The following is a 21,389-nucleotide window of genomic DNA, read 5'->3' on the forward strand; positions in this document are numbered from 1 at the left end:
CATTCTGTCTTTTCTCAGAGCCTGTCAGGAACTTGGAGGCTACAGCTCCGCTTTCACAGAGGTCTTATCATTTCAATAACACACTTACATAAACCGAATTATCAAATCAGGCCAAATGAATCAATACCCCGCTTAACCGCAGTAATGTTATAATCAAATGCTAAACTGGAAGTGAACAAAAGGATTCTTGTTTTTGCAGAATCCTTCGCCATCTGGCGTGGAGCCATCTTGCTGATGGACGCCACAGCACCAAAATGCAAAACATACTGGTGTGCTTGAGTCCATGGGAAATGGTTCTGCACCTGACGTGTGTGTTCCTGTCTGCCATCAGCACACACCTGTGCTGACATATCCCATCCTTTAAAAGGAAAACAAAAGACAGTGGCAGGAAACGAAGGTACCTCCCTGTTCTTCCAAAAAAAAAAAAAAAAAAGACTAATATCTTTCGCCCCTGGGTGGCATGTGCTTCTCAATGGGTGAGACTGGATAAGAGTGGTTGTTTGTGTTAGGCCAATATCAAATAACAGCACAGTAACAGACAGCACGGATTGGATTATCAGAGGCACGGCCAGGTGTAAAGAGTTTATACAGCACTGTCCCAATGCATGAAGAGCAACTTGCCAAATCTAAGCTACTAGCAGATTGGAAAGAGTTCCTGAGCGCATGAGTGCAGAGATTGATTGGTAGAGTCTATTAATAAGACGGGGTAAAGATTTACATGTCTGATTTAGTAGAAAACTGTCTGTCGTGGTAAGTCACCACTACTGCTTGCCAAGAGAGGCGTGCTTGTAGCGTCATTTATCCCAAGGTTTTACAAAATGTATTATTAGAGAAGATCTATTTTCCAGCACTTCCTATAACTTTGAGCTGCTCCTCACACATACAATTAAGCCCATCTAGTGATGATGGTCACTGTTATTGTCTTGGAGTAAGCTCAGAATAACAAAACTAGAACATATTTCAATTTTGTGTTTTTATGTTGTTGTTGTTGTTGTTTGGTAAATAATGCAGACTGAAGGCCTGATAGAGTAAAATCGGGACAAATTTTACAATGTGAGTAAAATGACATGCGGCTTAAGCTTTACACTTATCTATACTGTGAATGATGTTTACACTCATCTATACACTGAATGAGGTTTACACTCATCTATACTGTGAATGAGGTTTACACTCATCTATACACTGAATGAGGTTTACACTTATCTATACTGTGAATGAGTTTTACACTCATCTATACTGTGAATGAGGTTTACACTCATCTGTACACTGAATGAGGTTTACACTCATCTATACTGTGAATGAGGTTTACCCTCATCTATACACTGAATGAGGTTTACACTCATCTATACTGTGAATGAGGTTTACACTCATCTATACAATGAATGAGGTTTACACTTATCTATACTGTGAATGAGTTTTACACTCATCTATACTGTGAATGAGGTTTACACTCATCTATACACTGAATGAGGTTTACATTCATCTATACTGTGAATGAGGTTTACACTCATCTATACACTGAATAAGGTTTACACTTATCTATACTGTGAATGAGTTTTACACTCATCTATACTGTGAATGAGGTTTACACTTATCTATACTGTCAGTGAGGTTTACACTATATACTGTCAATGACGTTTACACTCATCTACACTGTCAACTGACATTTTTAAACAAATTATCTGGTAGAAACTGTGAATTCAAACTTGGAGGCAATATTACAAGACCCAGCTTTATGCTAATATGCTGTACATATCTCTCAACAAATCAGTTACCTAATAGCATTTTCACATACTATCCATGTGCAGTAGAAAACAAATGTAGAACACGAGTATAAATGCTACTAACATACTTGACATAAATAATTTATAGTCAACTTGATTGGTGCCTTTTTAAAATGAGAATCATCTAAATTTTTACAATAACCAATCAGAAAGCATGCAGGTCCTTGACCTGACTGTAGCTATGAGGGGCACCACCAGGTGTCTCTAGCCTCCAAGCAGATCATCACTACCAAAAAGGAAAAATATAGAATAACTGGCTGATTCAGTTTTTTTGGTTTTACATTTGATTTTGAGACTTTACCGGAGATACAGACGTGTGAATAAAAACTATCATATGTAAAAAAGCCAACAATAAAACCATGGCAGAAACAAAGCTCTTTGGAGTCCACCACATCTCAACAGATTATCCACTGATGCCCAGATTACATGGTGGGATCTAAGTGATGTTTGACAGGGCAGGTGGTGACAAAACGTTTGTTTACTTTGCATTATTTGTGAGCTCATTTCACTGAATATCAGTTGTTACTCTGATCTCTGGTGTGTCTCTGGTGTTTGTGTCTGACCTAGCTGGTCCAGCATTCATAATGACGTCTCCTTGCTAACTCCCCAAATCTGCTCTGGTTTTAATTTCATTGTTTGTTGAAGTGTGTTTCCCTGTGTAGGACCACCATGAAAGCACAAGATATTGTAATGTCTATGTAAGATCTTCCGAAACCTTCACAAGCACACACACCCACACAACGACACACACCCACACCCACACACACACCCACACACACACACACACACACACACACACACACACACACACACACACACACACACACACACACACACACACACACACACATAGTGAGAAGGAAAGAGAGAGAAAGAAAGAGAGAGAAAGACAGAGAGAGAGAGGTAGAGAGAGAGAGATTCCTTCTGGCTGAGGTGCTGACATCTGCTGTAGGCTTTGGGGATGGAATGTGATCCTCTCCCACAGAGAGCTCACAAGCTCACAGTCCTCAAACCCCAGATCCATCTCTGCCTTCTACTGCAGGTCAATATAGAACAACATTACCTCTTTTGTTTCTGTGTTTCAGGGGTGCCACAGTGTAACACTTCTGAGACATCAGCATGAAACCACACCATTTATCTGAACATCTTCTTCAGTGTAACACACAACACCTCCTCTGTAAAATCACATGCCTCATTTACTTCTGAACTTTGCGTCTAGCATTACCAGCGCTTCAGGAATGCATGGCCCTATCCATTTTCACCTTTAAACATTCATTTTGTATAAGACAATACTGAAGTCATGCTTGTGTAAGCACAAGCACTGGTTGAGCGCAGTGCATGCTACACGTCAGTGCCTTCGCTCTCCAGATCACAGCACTGGTGTTTCCACAAAAAAATAAATAAAATACGTCCTCAGCACTGGAGAGCTGGGGTCTACCGAAGTCAGCTAGATTCAGACCTCCTTGGATTCAACCTCCTGGGTTCCTTCTGTTCTCTCCCGCTCTCCTCTCCTGTAATGGTCAGGAGGCCAGTGCAAATTGCTTGGCCATTGCATCATATGTCTGGCAGGATCACTTCAATGTGTGTGCCCCAGCTCGGCTTGTTTAGTCTGCCATAAGAGCTCACAGGGGTAACGCACATGTACGGAACTCACTGGCAAACAGGGAGATGAGATTAACCACATGAAAAGGCTTTTATGAGGTGATGTATTGAGCCGGTGAAAGGAAACGGCTTACAGGCTGCAGAGCGCGCTCTTTCTGCGGCTTTGATAAGACAAATTGGAGAAGTTCTAAAACATTTCCCAAAAGGCGCATTAGACGTTGTTCTCATATCACGATGATGAAACACCCAATGAAACGATTGAACGATTAAGACGCAGGACAAAACACAAGGGCGAAAGTAGGAATATCTGATAGGGTAGTGGTATGCTCCAACTTGGCAGAGCTGTTCAGGAAACCTCATAACATATGAAAAATGTATGAGTCGATGATAACTGTATAGCCTACTTGTGGAAACACGCCAGGAGTAAAGTTTACTTGGGGAATATTCGACAGTTATGAAGTTGAAACGCCTAATTATTCATTCATTTATTTATTTGTAAAGAAGACCTTAATATCTACAATACAATAGCATTTGTTAATTTTAATAAACAATACAAACATGCAACATTTTCCTGATTATTTTCAGGTTTGCAGGACTTTGTCGCGTAGATCTTTGTGCTGCAGAACCGTACGCGCGCGCACGGTGCAAAATTGCGTTTTTATTATTTTTTTTATTTTGTCTTTCAGGCGATTCCAGCAGGACGGCTGCAGGGTTCCCCGCCTTCCCGGGGAGTTTCCGCCACTGCGAGCTTTTACTTTATGTGTAGCACCTGTTGCATGGTCAGACGCCCCTCCGCTGCCTCCAGACACTCAGTCCCTCCGCCTCACAAGAAGTCTTCAAGAGCCCTGAGTACATCTTCAAACGCCTTTTATTTCACGTTGTTCCTGCTATTGAGAGTGTTTCTTTTTTTTTTTAATATTTTAACAAGTATGCAAATGCTTTTCACCATGTGGATGGACTATCGATCCCTACAAGTTCGTTTGAAACATTTAGGAGATTACCACTGCCCGATGCTTTCAAGGAAGATTGTTTGAGTTATTGATAGTGTCGTACGCCATTTGCAACGCCTTTTTCGGGGGAGACTTTTCCCGTTTTTTTTATTCCTGGGTTTTCAAAAACTTTTCCGAACATGGTCAATACAAAAACAACAGGTTCGCTCTGAGCTAGTTATCCCAGTTATTGCTTAGTGGTGGCAGATTTTACCCTGATGCTCAGAGACTAACACAAAGCAGCCAGTGAATCTGCGGGAGGATCTCGTGGATCGGGACTATGCTGTTTCCACTTGGCGTGCGTTTCCTACACAAGTGTCCGAAGTGGGATACCTGTCAGAACACAGAGGTTTCTGCACGGTGATTAAAGGTCCACGTATCCAGTATCTAGGCGTCGGCTGTCCTCACCCATCCAAATGATTCCTCTTCTATTCCTCTTTCTTTTGTCGTCTCCTCTTCGTGGGTTGGAGGCGGAATCCACACTTATCAGTAAAATTCACCAGGGAAATGTAAAAGAACAAAATGGTAAGTTAAACGTCCAGAGTCTACTAGATTATAACTTGCTCCTTTCTCTCTTTCGTGGCGGTGACCTTCACGTGTAGTCTGCGTATTGTGCACGAGAGTGACGCGCTCGCGCGCTCGTCCCGGGGTTAACGTGGTTATGAATGGGCGCGTTTGTTCAGTTCAAACAGCATTATCGTAGGTAGGAAGTGGAAATTACCTTTGCCTTTAAAGTGTATCCGTATGTGTATTTAGGGAGGGGGGAGCTCGTGGTAGCAGCGTCCCATGGGAAAAGATTGCCCTCTGATCACAGAAAGACTCCATTCATAAAGCGCGAGGAGCCCGGGGCAGTGCAATTTGCTTACCTCTGAACCTCACTGATACTCCGAGATGAATTACAAAAATGTCATAAGGTCCCTTTTCAACTTGCTCTGAAAATGCAAACACCCTTCGATGACAGGTTCTCCTGTTGGTGAGGACAAACAAAACCATTGCCCAGCGTGCATCATTAGCAGAAATTAAAACCTTTACTGTGCTTGCAGAGGTGGGTGTGCGCTTGGACTGGGTAAGGGGTCACAGGCAGCGGAAAATTGCGTTTATTCATAGTGGGTAGCAAATATATTTAGCATATTTGTGTCATTTGTTTTAATCACTGAGAACTTTGTGTACATTTACATTTACGGCATTTAGCAGACACTCTTATCCAGAGCAACTTACAAAGTGTGAACACCCAGTCAGAAAAAAAAGAAACAGAGATTTATAATGGAAATCTTCACTTTAGAGTGACTTGCTGTGTCTCACACCACAATAGCACTGCCCTGTGATGATAACAGAACATGCATAGTTTCAGTAGCCCAGTAACCGTACCATATATGATGGAAATGGTAAAGACTCTTAATAAAAGTTTAGATAGGGCTCTAGATTTGAACCACTGACTTCATCTGGGGATGAAGATTGAAGGTGCATGAGTGGGTGAGTGTGCAGGTAAATATCAAAGGTGAGTCTTGCTCCACAGAACTTTTACCACCTCAACAACGCACACATTAGAGGGGCTGCTCCCTGCTATGGCTCAGGAACTAGACCTGTGTGTGGGTGTGTGTGTGTAGGGTGTGTGTGTGTGTGTGTGTGTGTGTATGGGTGTGTGTGTGTGTGTGTGTGTGTGTGTGTGTGTGTGTGTGGGTGTGTATGGGTGTGTGTGTGTGTGTGGGTGGGTGTGTGTGTGGGTGTGTGTAGGGTGTGGGTGTGTATGGGTGTGTGTGTGTGTGTGTGGGTGGGTGTGTATGTGTGTGTGGGTGTGGGTGTGTATGGGTGTGGGTGTGTGTGTGTGTGGATGTGTGTGGGTGTGTGTGTGTGTATGTGTGTGTGTGTGTGTATGTGTATGGGTGTGTGTGTGGGTGGGTGTGTGTGTGTGTGTGTGTGTGTGTGTATGGGTGTGTGTGTGTGTGTGTGGGTGTGTGTGGGTGTGTGTGGATGTGTATGGGTGTGTGTGTGTGTGTGTGTGTGTGTGTGTGTATGGGTGTGTGTGTGTGTGTGGGTGGGTGTGTATGTGTGTATGGGTGTGTATGGGTGTGTATGTGTGTATGGGTGTGTGGGTGTGTGTGTGTGTGCATGGTGGGGAGGGTTCAACAACAGAATCTGGTCAGGTGAGGGCTACCTAGAGCTTATCTGCTGCAACCTCAAACAGGTCATTATATATTATACACATTGCTGCTTGCACAACTGATGAATGACTCTGAAATGTCCTGTTTTTCAGGAATGTTTGTGTGCTTCATTACCATTTTGAAGGTGCAGGGCCTACAAAAAACAGTTTTGATGTGGGAGTAGATATGTCTGAACCTTTGGTGATGGGTCCTGTGTGGATGTTATATGAGGTCCTTTTAGGAAGAGATTTGGGAGATTTAGTCACACGTTTAGGATTGGGTCATGAAGGTCTCCTCATAAAGGAGCTTAAGTCAGTGTGGGTGGGTTGTGGCTGTTCAGTCTGTAAACTGCATGACTAATTGCACTTTCTGAATGAGGTTATTAGCAGGTTGCTTCTTGCAATCTGGACTTACTGAAATAGATCTTGCCTCATGCAGCGAGAGCGCTTTTCTTTTGTAGCTGAAATTGTAACCCTGGAAACATTTGTAATGGCATTTTCATTGGTGGGAATCCTGTGAACACTCTTCCTCCTCAGTGGATATGTGTAACCAGTTCAATATGGAATGCATTTAGGACATTTATCACAAAATGAAACAAGAACTTCAAAATGAACGTTGGCTATTGTATGAAATGCCGTACTGGCCTTTATGCACAGGCCCAGTAGAAGGACATGATGTGAAAAAGCTTTGAACATCCTCTTCTGATAGCTGGCTGTTGAAACCTGGTGCTGGATTCATCCTGTGGATTCATCTTTGGCTTGGTGAGAACAGACTGCAGCCTGCCAGAACCACGTTTTACTGGAGACAGATTATGCCCTATTAATCTACCCTAGCACCTCCACTGTTGGCTGCACGGGGGGGGGGGGGGGGGGGGGTAATCCTCCCTCCCTCCCAGGAATGAAACTCCCAGTGAGGATTTGAGGAGATGTGGCAGTTAACCGGAAAGTTCAGGCAGTTCTGCGTAATGACCCACTGTGGAATCCCCACTGCTGTACGTTATAAAGTTCTAACTCCTCAACATAACCCATTAATATCGCCGTCCAAAAAGCAGTTTGCTTTAACGTTGGGACACTAAATTGGCTCCTGCTGTAACTGTTAAGCAGGGCTGACAGTGGGTTTGAAAAACTCCAGCATCACGTGCCATGATCTCTCAGTAATGGGCTAGTCAGAGTGTACATGTTGTTATGCAGCATACTAAGTTACTACGCTGTTCAAGTCAATGTCTAATTTCCAAATTAATGATTTCTTTGGAACACTGAACAGCCATTCAATGACCCTGCGGAGGACACAGAGGGGAAGGTTTTTATACTTATGTTGAAATAAATGAGACTCTATATATCTGTATATTATATCTTACATAAAACATGACATATGCAGATGTGTGTTTGAGGGTGAGAGAGACAGGGAGAGAGAGACAGGAAGAGAGAGACAGATACAGGGAGAGAGAGATTCTATGTTTAGGTATGGACTCAACCAAGAAATGTAATTTCGATTTTTTCTCTAAAAAGACATAGAACACTGTCAAATGTGTATCTGTCTCAGTGAAATATTTTCATAATTGTACCCACAGTCAATGCTGACTGGGTTTCCTGTGTGATTTTAACAGATTGTCCCACACATACAGGAACTGCAGTTACTGAGACAACCACACCTGAACAGCTCGATCATTCTCCATGGCTACTACAGCAGGGTCCTTCACAATGCCAGCACTCTCAGGCGGTTGGCGAGGTTGGCAAGGTTGGCAGGGTTCTAAGATTACTGTCCACCTTCATGCCCTCGTCAGTTTCCATAGGTTTTTATCTGCTGTGTATGTAAGGTGGGACTCGTGTAAGACTTTTTCCAAAATGATTTTTAGCACCTAGTAGAGCAGTGAAATGAAGCAAGCTTTTGAATGTATACACACACACACACACACACACACACACACACACACACACACACACACACACACACACACACACACACACACACACACACACACGCACACACACAGACACGCACACACACATGCACACAAAAGCACAGTGATACAAATAACTCTCTGTTAAAGTAAGAGTTTACTCTGACCCGTTTTAGGCTAAGTGCCTCTGGGTGCACTACTGCAGTATTGAAGTTAGCTGTCAGTCGACACCCTGCACTCTGCCAATTCGTCGAATCTTGAAGCAGAAAACGAGTCCACTCGACTCCCAGGGAACAAACCTGGCACATCGTGTGTGTTAAACATACACGCTGTGCAACACACACTCCCGAGTATCTATAGGCAAAAGCTCCGGAACGCTCCGGGTCTTTGGAGCGCAGGGCGACCGCGTGCGGGCCTCTTTGGCAGGTTGACGGATGAAGCAGGCAAGCAAGTCTCTGCCTGCCTGCGGTTCGCTGTGTCGGCCCGTGAGGGCACATACGTCCCGTTAACAGGACCCTGGGGGGAGCGGCAGGAGCTTGGCTGCCTGAACTGGCTCAAGACCTTCAGGCGTTCACGCTCCTGTTTTTGGGTGGTGTTTTGTTTTTGTTTTGTTTTTGTGTCTCTTCAACAATTGTTGGGCTGGTTCTTAAGACTGCAGCGACTGCTAGACTTAATCTAGCCCTACATGAACATTTCAGGTCAAATAGCAAAAGGTTTTTTTGCAAAAGGTCAGTGGTAACACGAGCGCTAACCCTGGGCTCTCAGAGTTGAAATGTTTCTCGTTGTCCATCCTCGCCATCTGATCAATCAGGAAGTCAGTTTGAAGCACTTTCATCTGGACAAGATAATGACAGGCTTAATACAGCACACCAAAAACCCACAATCAGAGAGGGAAGACCTTTCGCCTGTATCTGACGAAAAAAAAACAAAAAACGAAAGGAAAATAAAAACGAGGTTTGAAAGTCTATAATCTTTGAGAACAAATGCTTCCCTTTGGTTTCTGTCCATGTGGTATGATTGCATGGTGTGATGAGCAGCTGTGCGCTAACACTCCCCTTTCTACTGGCCACAACCTTGTATGGTAGTGCTGAGTTCATGCTCCTCTTTTAAAAGCAGCATTTGATGGGCGTACAATCAGAAATATAATACTGTGACATTTCGGTGTGTGACTAGCTATTCATAACATTTTCATTACACAACCGTTCACGACACTTATAGTAACAGCCCCGACTGTAAAAGCCGGGCACCTGAGAGGGGACACGACCTGCTGGGGTCTCGTGTTGATTGGATGTGGAAAGGTGAAGCTGGTCTTCAGAGCCCTCCTACCTGACACCATCGATTGCCATCGGTCTCGGCCAAAACGATGGCACTTCCTCCACATCCACACCATTTGTGCTGCTCCTCGGTCCTGCCATTCATCTGAGCCCTGACAGGTTAAACACGGCTTCCTCTGCCATTTTTAACAAGCGCCCTTTTTTGAAAGATACTTTAGTATGATAAATGATTGATACATAATATGAGTAGAATGTGCACAGATGCTGACTCACTCAGGCAGAAATGTAACCGCCCCCCTCCCGATAAGCCACTTCCTGGCCCAGCTGAATCCACTGCGCTTAAACAAGAGGGTGACCTGTAACTCTTTGTGATTGCTCTCACTCTGCTAGAGTGGATAATTCTGCACACTCAGCTATACGTTGTCTGTGAACATTACCTGTTTTCAAAGCTAGATGAATTCCACAGTCGTTTGGAGGGTTTTCTTTGGCAGCTGGAAAATGCCGTGCGCTGACCCCACGTCCCCTTCTTCCGGGCATGTCTACATACTTTGGCAGATTTTGCCTCTCACTGTCTGAGAGTTATTTTCAAATGCCCCCACTGCATCTGTTCTTTTTTCTTCCATAGTCTGTCTCGTTATTTCTGCAAACCGTTGTTGTCGAGATATGAGGGATCTTTGCAATTTGGCACTGTGGAGTAATCGCGCTGTCAAACCACTGACTTGTTCCACCCTGTCTGAGTGGCAGAAAATAACCTCTTGCAATCCCATGCATGTTTATGTGTAGTGCAGATGTCCTGACAGAGGAGGCCTTCATGTTAACAAGCGAAGTTGTTGGAGGTCAGGACACTTGCCTCTCACTCCAGGTGGCGGGACCTGCATAAAATGGGCCCAGACTGTAGAGTCGGCTTCATAGTCCAGCACAGGGGAGTTTGTTTCAAATAAACGTCAATCATTCAATTTCACCTAATCCTGCCATCATACTGCAGTGTAATAGTACATAATCCTGCTATCATACAGTAGTGTAATAGTACATAATCCTGCCATCATATAGCAGTGTAATAGTACCTAATCCTGCCATCATACAATAGTGTAATAGTACCTAATCCTGCCATCATACAATAGTGTAATAGTACCTAATCCTGCCATCATACAATAGTGTAATAGTACCTAATCCTGCCATCATACTGCAGTGTAATAGTACATAATCCTGCCATCATACAGTAGTGTAATAGTACATAATCCTGCCATCATACAGTAGTGTAATAGTACCTAATCCTGCCATCATACAGTAGTGTAATAGTACCTAATCCTGCCATCATACAGCAGTGTAATAGTACCTAATCCTGCCATCATACAGCAGTGTAATAGTGCCTAATCCTGCCATCATACAGTAGTGTAATAGTACCTAATCCTGCCATCATACAGTAGTGTAATAGTACCTAATCCTGCCATCATACAGTAGTGTAATAGTACCTAATCCTGCCATCATACAGCAGTGTAATAGTTGCTAATCCAGCCATCATACTGCAGTGTATTATAACCTAATCCTGCCATCATACAGCAGTGTAATAGTTCCTAATCCTGCCATCATACTGCAGTGTATTATAACCTAATCCTGCCATCATCCCATCCTGCAGTGTACCAGCCATCAGCCTACAGACTAACAGGACATGATCAGTCCATCATTATATGGAATATCAAGATCTAAACCAGCCATTATACTGCACAAAAATTGCATTGGTTCCAGTGATTATCCTGCAATGAACTGGGTTGTAATCCAGTCATTATCCTGCAGTAAAATAGGGAATAATCTAGTCATTATCCTGCAATGCAATGGAATCCAATCCAGCCATAATCCTGCGTCCTATATAGACTATACAGTACAATATTGTTTTTGTGTTCATTGATTCGTATCTCCTCTTCAGCACGTCTAAAGTAGGGTCAGTGGCAGTCACAGAACCTCACTCCGTTACTTAAGACACCCGTCTAACGTGTTGCTGCTTGATTTCCAAAAATCAGACAAACCAACAGTGGCTGATAACAGAGTTATTCTAAAAGCAAAGATATTCTGCGCATTAGGATATATTAACAAGTTTTCTAAAAATAATGCTATTCTAAAAATTGAAAATATTTTGAAAAAAAAATCTACCTGTTTCGCAGAGTCCAAATGCGTTTTTCAACACGGTACAGTTAACCTTTAAACATCTCTTGGATGTAGGTATTGGCACTGAAGCCTGCCAGCTCTGTGAGAACCCCTGTAAATAGCGCTCAGTGATTATGTGTGAAGACCAGTTTTTTCTTATGCAAATATAGATTTGTAAATGTCAGGAACATTTAAAGTTTTACAAGAAGTGATGTGACCAAACATGGAGCAGGAAAAAGTGGCTTTTATAGTTTTTATTTTAGTAATTTATTGGCTTATTAATTTATTTTTCATGGGATTCTCTATAGATTTTAGTCAGTTAATGTACTAGCCTACACACACAAACAAACACACAGAGTTGAACCTTTAAAAGTCTCTTGGATGTAGATATTGGCACTGAAACTTGCCAGCCCTGAGATGCCCTGTAAATAGCGCTCAGTGATTATGTGTGAAGGCCAGTTTTTTTCTTATGCATATATATTGCATATATTTTATATTTATAAATGACAAGAGCAAATAAAGTTTTACAAGAGCGATGTGGCCAAAGATGAGATATGAAAGAGTGGCTTTTATGGTTTTTATGGTTTGATATTTAATCAAATGAATGAATTGATTAATTATTTTCCGGGCTTCTCTGTGGATTTTAGTCAATCAATGTAGCTACTACCCTACAAACACACATGATCAGACACATGCACGCACGCACACACACGCGCACACACGCGCACACACACGCACACACACGAACACACACACACACACACACACACACACACACACATAGCTTCTTCAACCTGCAGTGAAATAAAGTGCCTTAGGAATTATGCTGGTGTTGAACTACTACAGTACCACGACCATACCATGTCCTCCACCTGTCCTTTCTGAGACCTTCTTTCCACTCCTCAATCTGTCACTCTCTCTCTCTCTCTCTCTCTCACTCCTTTCACTCCTCTCGGAGGCTGGGCTGAGACACTCGGTTGCCAGGTGCCCGAGTTTCTCATCACTAATGATCCACTTTTTCTGCTCAGTGCTGAGTCACGACTCTTCACTATAAAACTTCCTTCCTGCCTGTTGGCCAGTTTACTGCGAGGCTCTGACGGGAAGTGAGTAATGAACTGAAGGCAGGAGACACTTTTAGACAGGAAGGGTGGGAGAGCACGTGCGGACGATATTGGCCTGCGTGAGTCTGAGTCTGTGTGATAAGTGAGGAGCTACAGGGATACGGTAATGTGGGTCAGAAGATACAGACACACAGCGGGTCTGCGGGCCGAGATGATTCTTCTCCATACTGGCCATTGTGGCACATGGATGCTATATGCAGGAATTACTGTGGATCCTAATTTAAAGGATTTAAAGATATCATACCCAAAAATGGCAATATTGCTAATAATTATGGCTAGTAAGGGCTAGCTAGTACTATGCAGACAAGACAATGCTAATGGCTACTTACTAGCTATGATAACTTTAGCCCCACTAGCCTGTCTGGTAAGGCGTCTCTGTTAACATTGGCTCTGTGTTAGTGGCCGATTTCCTGTTGTTATCACATCTAAGAGACTTTTTAAAAGTTCTTTTAGAATGTGACCCACAGAAGTGCAGAACGTGATGTCTACCAGGCTCATTATCATTCTGTCAGGAGTTGAAGGGGTGAAATAATAAGGTAAATGGGTGGGGGTCCTAGTGGCACCGTGTGACCCCAGACATGCTGCGTTGTGATATACGACCGAGGGTCACACACTCCGACGTGTGTAACTCAATCACACCGAGTGCCTGGCTTTGGGCCCAAGCACAAATAGGTATTCCGTACACACACGCACACACATGCGCACACACACACACACACACATGCTCACATACACACACACACATGCTCACATACACACATGCTCACATACACACACACACACACACAGTGCATGACTGCTGCTATCAAGCATGGCGATACCGATGTCTCCAGAGACTGGAGGTCCATTTCTCCACCCCTCAGGTGGAGAAACAGAAGCTGAGTCTTATGAAGTGGGTCAACGCGCTGCACAGGCCACTGTGTGTGCCCCAGGTAGCTTCAGCAGGCCGCTGCCTTCACACACAGAGTGACCCTGATTAATGTCTGAGCTTCTGAGTGTTCTGAGACACGTTTTCCTCATCGGCTCTGTGCTTTTCAGAGAGCGTAAGCTGCTCTACCGCTCACCGCACTGCCTTAGTAGCAGAGGAAAAACTTTCAGTAGAGGCGGGAAGATAAGTTTGAAGGACTATAATGTGTGATATGATGGAAGGTTGTGGAGACATGCACGGGGCTGTATTCTTCTCAGTGTGTACCTACTGAAGGACCTGGACTTAGGCAGGAGATGACAGATCATGCTGAAACCAGGGAAGGTAGATGTGGTGTTCGTTCAGCCTCTGTGGAACATTTTCTCAGCCAGCCGTCATTAGCACCCAGCGCTGACACAGCTAATTCACACCAGGAAACCCACCAACTAATGAGATCCAAGTTGAATCAGTCCTCAGCACACATCCGAATGGTGTGTATATGTGTGTGTTAGTGTGTGTGTGTATGTGTGTGTGTGTGTGTGTGTCTGTGCTTGTGCACCTGTGACATTTCATCACACACTCTGATGGGAGCCACTGTCCCAGGTCTGCTGTATCCCAATGCCGCAGACGCCTGTACGGAGACAGACTTGCTGATACAGGCTCGGCCGCTGTGGGGATAATCCGACATAGTTCTAAAGCTGCTCTCCCTGCAGGGCCCTGTGTCAGAACGCACAGCTCAGCCGGTATGGGGAAACCCCATGGCGAACTCATCTTGCGCCCAGAACGGCTCTAACATCTGGGCACACATGCTGTCTTCATGCCCTTGACTTGTCTTGTGACCCGATTTTCTTTTTCATCTTTTTTCTGTTCATGTGATGTAATTCATCTCTCTTGCCTGTTCTGCCGCCGATGTTAATTTATGCGGTCAGGCGGTGGGTGAGAGTCAGTCAGTAGGAATGATCCTGGACCTGCTCGTTCAACGTGAACAGCAGCGGAGTTCTCCGAGTGATTGATGTGATCTCGGGTCATAAAAGCCAGTGTGTAGCTTCATGTTCGTTGTGAGGTAGAAGCACAAATGGCTCCTCAAGGTGAAGCAGCTTCTTCATAGCAATGCAGAGGATTCTGGAGGCAAACCATCAGCTTGGGAACACCTTTTAAATATGGGCACTACTAATCAAAAGTGTCAACATGGCCTGCTCACAGAGTGTGGCCTTCTTCCATCTGATGAAGATGGACGGCCGGCAGAGTTAGCTGGGGGATTTGAGTGGATCTGGCGCTCTTCCTTGATGGGCAAACAGTTTGTATGTGTAATTCCTCTGTAAGAGTTCACTGTGGAGCAGTTAAAGGGAACACACAGCAGTTCAGCACACAGCTGGACCTTTAGATGTTTCTTCTAGGACCATGTGGTGCACACGCACATGTGTAGCTTGTGTGTGTGTGTGTGTGTGTGTGTGTGTGTGTGTGTGTGTGTGTGTGTGTGTGTGTGTGTGTGCGTGTGTGCATGTGTGTGTGTGTTTGGAGGAGGTGTGATGCAGACACTTCATGGTGTAAAGTGCATTCACAAATTGAAAACATGTATAGTGATGTATAGTAAGAAGTGATGATAAGATACTGGTTTACTCAGTAGGATAACCATTTTATTTACGCAGACAGTTCATGCATGACAAAGTTAGTTAAGCAGACAAATGACAGAATATTTATAAAAAAAACAATATCAAACATATAACCAGTTAAAAGCACACATTTCAGTATCTGACAACTTGTGGGCAAGTTCATTTTTTTTAAGTTTCATTTTTACTTTATCTCTGACTTCAGCCTCTCAAACATCATAATTTTGTAAGGCATGATTAAACAAACAGGATCTAGAAATTTGTGACACATGTGCTTTTGTCCTGTTGTTGTTTGTGTGGCTTAATTGGATATTTGGGGAAGCTCTCATTCAGATGTTTAAGCAGCTGTCTTAATAGTGTCCCATATAGATCTATTACTGAGATGCAGACAGACTTGGCTGTGCTGATGCTTAATGGCGTGTGTAGGCTGCCCAGACACAGACGGAAAAAGCTCTCTGGTTTCATAAGCTTCAGCCGTTTCCTGCCGGCGTTCTGAATGGGTCGGAACATCGGCAGCATCAGAAACACACAGATCTGAAGCAGGTGAGCTCGCATCTGCGCAGGACAGCGGGAGAGTTTTCGCCTCCAGCAGGATTTCAGCCATGAATTCCAGCGGATGTTTCTGAAACCCTTTATCATTGAATTTGTTGTGATTGGTCCAACAGACAACGAAGTCCACCAGACATTGATCTTACCCTCTTCGAATACTTTGAGTGGTTTACTTTGGAGAGCCTGCTATGTTAAAAATCCATCCTCGGTCTCAGAAGATCTGTGGGAAATCAGTGTGGCATAGTTCCAGGTGAGAGCCTTTTCTCAGGCCAGTTGGAAGTCAGACCAAACAGCATGTTCTGACAAGCTATAGGAGTAATTCTCATAATGGCACCAAGTTAACGAATAAGTCCACACAGGGAAAAGGTCGTCAGCGGCTCCAGACACCGTGTTGGTGCTACACGCATGTGGATAAGTGGTTCCTTGTTTGGAATGTGAAATGTCAGACTGAAAGTGTGGAGAAAAACAGCGTAAGATCTCAGGATTCTGCTTTTAAACCCAAGGGAAGACTACATCACCCTAATGTGTTTTGAAAACTGTCGAAGCTTCTCTGGTGCTCATAAACAAGCACTCGTGGCACGCGGTTTGGATCAGCCCGGGCAAACCTCAGTCTAGCGGTTCCGTGACTCAAACAGGAAGACAGGACACGAGGTTTAAAAAAGTGACCGCTCTTCTTTGTGTGATTTAAACTGTTTACTTCTGGGTGTGAGTTAAAATAGACAGTGTTTCAAACAGCCAGTTCAGCTTAACTTAGAGACATGAAAACAGGGTAGCAGTGTAACTTTTGGTTTGATGGACAAAAATTATAAATTAAAATGTATTTAAAATCAAAAAGTTAAAAAGTTTCAAACCCATGATGCTTTGTTATTGAATGTGATTTGGTCTACAGAATGAAAATAGTGATGGAGCAAGCATCTTTTTTTTTTAGATTCTGTCACTCATTAATGTAGCAAGTAGCCCAGTGGACCAACAGCAAGTTCTGGGTTTCTGCTGGACAGACCCAACCACAGAGACCCAACCACAGAGACCCAGCCACAGAGCTTTGGCTGTTAAATGTGACTGATTAACATGAACACCTGACAGTCTCTCCTCTGTCCACCTTGAATCCATCACTCATTTACAACAGCTGAGAATCACACTAAACCTGGGCCCTGATCAGGTAACAGATAGAGGTACACACACATACAAACATAAATGCACACACACACACACACACACACACACACACACACACACACACACACACACACACACACACACACACACAGATGGAACTACAGACATTTTGCTGCAGTCCCAGTGGTGAACAGGCACAGCTGGGCCATAAAGAATACTTCTCAAGGTGTCTTGTGTCTGTCAGAGTCTGGGGTTAGCTAGATACAGACGTCAGTGTGTGAGTGCATGGTTGTGTGTGGAAGAGTGGCTGGGCGGAGAGGAGGAGGCATCTTTAAAGCAGAAGATAGAAGATGTGTGTTAGGTGGTGCCAAGGGACAGATGCTGATTGAAGACACAATGGAGTGCTTCCTGACTCTGCCATGTCTTACAGGTGGTCTGTCACAGCACAAGACTTTCCACTGTGCTGTTAGCTTCCCTTCTGTCTGGTTCATGTGAAGTTACAAAGGCTTCGTGACATGGCCACCCACCTCGATGACAGCGGTGCCGGGGTGGTTAACGGGGAGGGCAGCTTGACCCGCAGTCATTTCATTTTACGGACTGTGCAGAACATTGTTGCCTGCTGCTGAGAAACTGTGTAGCTGTGGTCATTGTACTGGAGACAGGACTTCACCCTGTCCAGGTAACAGACATTTAAAGGGTAGTGTGGTGAAGTATGGTGGTGTAGTACTGTTAGGGTTTAAGGTGTAGTATGGTGGTGTAGTACTGTTAGGGTTTAAAGGGTGGTGTGGTGAAGTATGGTGGTGTAGTACTGTTAGGGATTTAAGGGTAGTGTGGTGAAGTATGCTGGTGTAGTACTGTTAGGGTTTAAAGGTTAGTGTGGTGAAGTATGGTGGTGTAGTACTGTTAGGGTTTAAATGGTGGTGTGGTGAAGTATGGTGGTGTAGTACTGTTAGGGTTTAAAGGGTAGTGTGGTGAAGTATGGTGGTGTAGTACTGTTAGGGTTTAAAGGGTAGTGTGGTGAAGTATGGTGGTGTAATACTGTTAGGGTTTAAAGGTTAGTGTGGTGAAGTATGGTGGTGTAGTACTGTTAGGGTTTAAAGGGTGGTGTGGTGAAGTATGGTGGTGTAGTACTGTTAGGGTTTAAAGGGTGGTGTGGTGAAGTATGGTGGTGTAGTACTGTTAGGGTTTAAAGGGTGGTGTGGTGAAGTATGGTGGTGTAGTACTGTTAGGGTTTAAAGGTTAGTGTAGTGAAGTATGGTGGTGTAGTACTGTTAGGGTTTAAAGGTTAGTGTGGTGAAGTATGGTGGTGTAGTACTGTTAGGGTTTAAAGGTTAGTGTGGTGAAGTATGGTGGTGTAGTACTGTTAGGGTTTAAAGGGTGGTGTGGTGAAGTATGGTGGTGTAGTACTGTTAGGGTTTAAAGGTTAGTGTGGTGAAGTATGGTGGTGTAGTACTGTTAGGGTTTAAAGGTTAGTGTGGTGAAGTATGGTGGTGTAGTACTGTTAGGGTTTAAAGGGTGGTGTGGTGAAGTATGGTGGTGTAGTACTGTTAGGGTTTAAAGGTTAGTGTAGTGAAGTATGGTGGTGTAGTACTGTTAGGGTTTAAAGGTTAGTGTGGTGAAGTATGGTGGTGTAGTACTGTTAGGGTTTAAAGGTTAGTGTGGTGAAGTATGGTGGTGTAGTACTGTTAGGGTTTAAAGGGTGGTGTGGTGAAGTATGGTGGTGTAGTACTGTTAGGGTTTAAAGGTTAGTGTGGTGAAGTATGGTGGTGTAGTACTGTTATGGTTTAAAGGTTAGTGTGGTGAAGTATGGTGGTGTAGTACTGTTAGGGTTTAAAGGGTGGTGTGGTGAAGTATGGTGGTGTAGTACTGTTAGGGTTTAAAGATTAGTGTGGTGAAGTATGGTGGTGTAGTACTGTTAGGGTTTAAAGGTTAGTGTGGTGAAGTATGGTGGTGTAGTACTGTTAGGGTTTAAAGGGTGGTGTGGTGAAGTATGGTGGTGTAGTACTGTTAGGGTTTAAATGTAAATGTAAATGTAAAAATGTAAATGTGCCATATTTTGTCAATTGTGATTTTTTCACTGCAGTGGAAATTTAAAGGGTAGTGTGGTGAAGTATAGTGGTGTAGTACTGTTAAGGTTTAAAGTGTAGTGTGGTGAAGTATGGTGGTGTAGTACTGTTAGGATTTAAAAGGTAGTGTGGTGAAGTATGGTGGTGTAGTACTGTTACGGTTTAAAGCAGGGGTCACCAACGTGGTGCCTTGACCCCTTGGACGTTATGAGTCGCCCGCGGGCTTGTTTTAAAAACAGCTCACTATATTGCCATGCACCAAAGCGCTGCATCGTTTACGTTTTTGCTGCTATTAGCGATTGACACGCGCACATGAACCCAATCCCCCCCCGCTCAACAACTTTCTTTCTGGTAGCCCTCCGCAATAATTGGTATCCAAGAAGTAGCTCCCAACTTCAAAAAGGTTGGTGACCCCTGGTTTAAAGGGTAGTGTGTTGGCATACACATTAAAGAGTACTAAAGTACATATTTTGTATATTTTACATGTTTTTGGGCACAAACTAAACGAGAATTTTCATAATGTGGACATCCTAAAAACTGTACTGGCATGTTAGCATACTGACACAGAATCAGGTCTCCAGTGATTAACTTTAGCTGTTTGCTGTAACCCTAAAGGCAGGCACTGATTCCATATAAGCTATGCGTTTCTGAGAAGGGATTAATGGTTGATGGACACAAGCTCCTGGATTTACAAAATACAGCAACCACTGGGAATCGTAGCCGTGTTCATACTACATTGTGGTGCCTCAAAGATGAGGTCATGTGTAAGTCTGGTAAGTCTAGGTCAGGTCTGTACTAGTGGGCCAGAGATGTATGGAAGTGTAAAAAGACTCGGGTTGTAAAAGAGCAGGACCAGTCTGCATCTATGTGAGTGCCACACTTGTGTGTGTGTGTTCTGCCTGACTGGGGACCGTCCCAGCTGTTTTAAGGGCACTGGCCATTAGTTGCCCTAGCAACAGGAGTGTGTGCCACCAGTGTAAATTGCTCCCCAAGAATTATTGAATGTTGTATGATGCACACACACACACACACATTCACACATACCTTAGTTTTTTTTCTCTTCACAATCAAATAATAATCTTTCTTAATCCGTCCCGATTAGTCCTAAATAGGACTGCGCACAGTATATCGATATGGCAATATATCATGAATACTCTCTCATGAATCGATACATGAATCGATACAGTCACAGCTGTATTAATTGTTATGAATGATTATGTTCTTTATCCTGTGTGAAAGTTGCACATGTAAGTTTATGTGCAGTGTGTAAAATTTCCAGAAGATGGCGCCTCAAAAAGACAAAACATAGTTAGCTTTACGAAAAATCGTTTCATTTATAAAATCAATCGTCTAGGAAAAAAACATAAAAAGAAGAAGCAGACAGCCACTTCAAAATGTAAATATATGGATGGGAAATATCCATTTAAGTTAGAATTGCAAGTGTTCTAAGTAATATTCAGAGTTAAGCAGGGCTTAATTTGTAAATCAAAAGATGCCAGATCGCAAACGGGGGGCAAACGTAAATTGTAAATATATTACAAACTGTTATATCGTATCGTGATATCTGTATCGTGATGCATAACGTATCGCAAAACCCAGGCTTAGTCCTGAATATTATGAAAAGCATGCTGAAAGCCAACTGTCACATGATACAGTTTCCGGTATGTTTTTTTTAAGCACATTCGTAATGTACAGGGCAGTGGGTTTCAGATTTTAGCTCCCAGATTTTGCCGTACTCATGACTAATGGCAATTCTCCATATCTGACAAATAACAGAAAGCCTATTAAATACACATTGCTTCACTTACTAGTGTGCACAAACTAATCTATCTTATATTCACAAAAATGAGCAAATTCTGGCAATGTTTGTATCCTTTTAAATTAGCACTAATGGTTTTATTGCACTTTTGATTTACCATGACTAAAAGCTAATGTTAGCATATTAGTAGAGGTAACACAAACACACCCACATACAAACATTTGCATGTACTTGCAAACCCTTGCTTATGCAGACACACACACACACACACACACACACACACACACACAAACACACATGAGCATACTCGCAAATCCATGATTATGCAGACACACACTCTCTCTCTCACACACACACACACACACACACACACTTGCACATACTCACAAACCCATGCGTATGCAGACACATGCACACAAACACAGATGTCAG

The 21,389-nt window shown here is 43.5% G+C and overlaps 1 protein-coding gene across 3 annotated transcripts in view; it reads left to right on the plus strand.

The window, feature by feature from the left end:
• The first annotated feature begins 4,153 nt into the window (after positions 1 to 4,153).
• Positions 4,154 to 21,389, plus strand: part of pdgfc (platelet derived growth factor c) — a 55,334-nt gene continuing 38,098 nt past the window's right edge. For all 3 annotated transcript variants that reach the window (XR_013133910.1, XR_013133909.1, XM_077021137.1), the window contains exon 1: positions 4,154 to 4,900. Coding sequence is in view for 1 of the 3 variants with exons in the window: in XM_077021137.1 (XP_076877252.1) it covers positions 4,792 to 4,900 (109 nt within the window). In the remaining 2 variants the exon portion in view is untranslated. The remainder of the gene's footprint in view (positions 4,901 to 21,389) is intronic.

Source organism: Brachyhypopomus gauderio, chromosome 11 (genome assembly GCF_052324685.1).
Source record: "Brachyhypopomus gauderio isolate BG-103 chromosome 11, BGAUD_0.2, whole genome shotgun sequence".
NCBI classification, from domain to species: domain Eukaryota; kingdom Metazoa; phylum Chordata; class Actinopteri; order Gymnotiformes; family Hypopomidae; genus Brachyhypopomus; species Brachyhypopomus gauderio.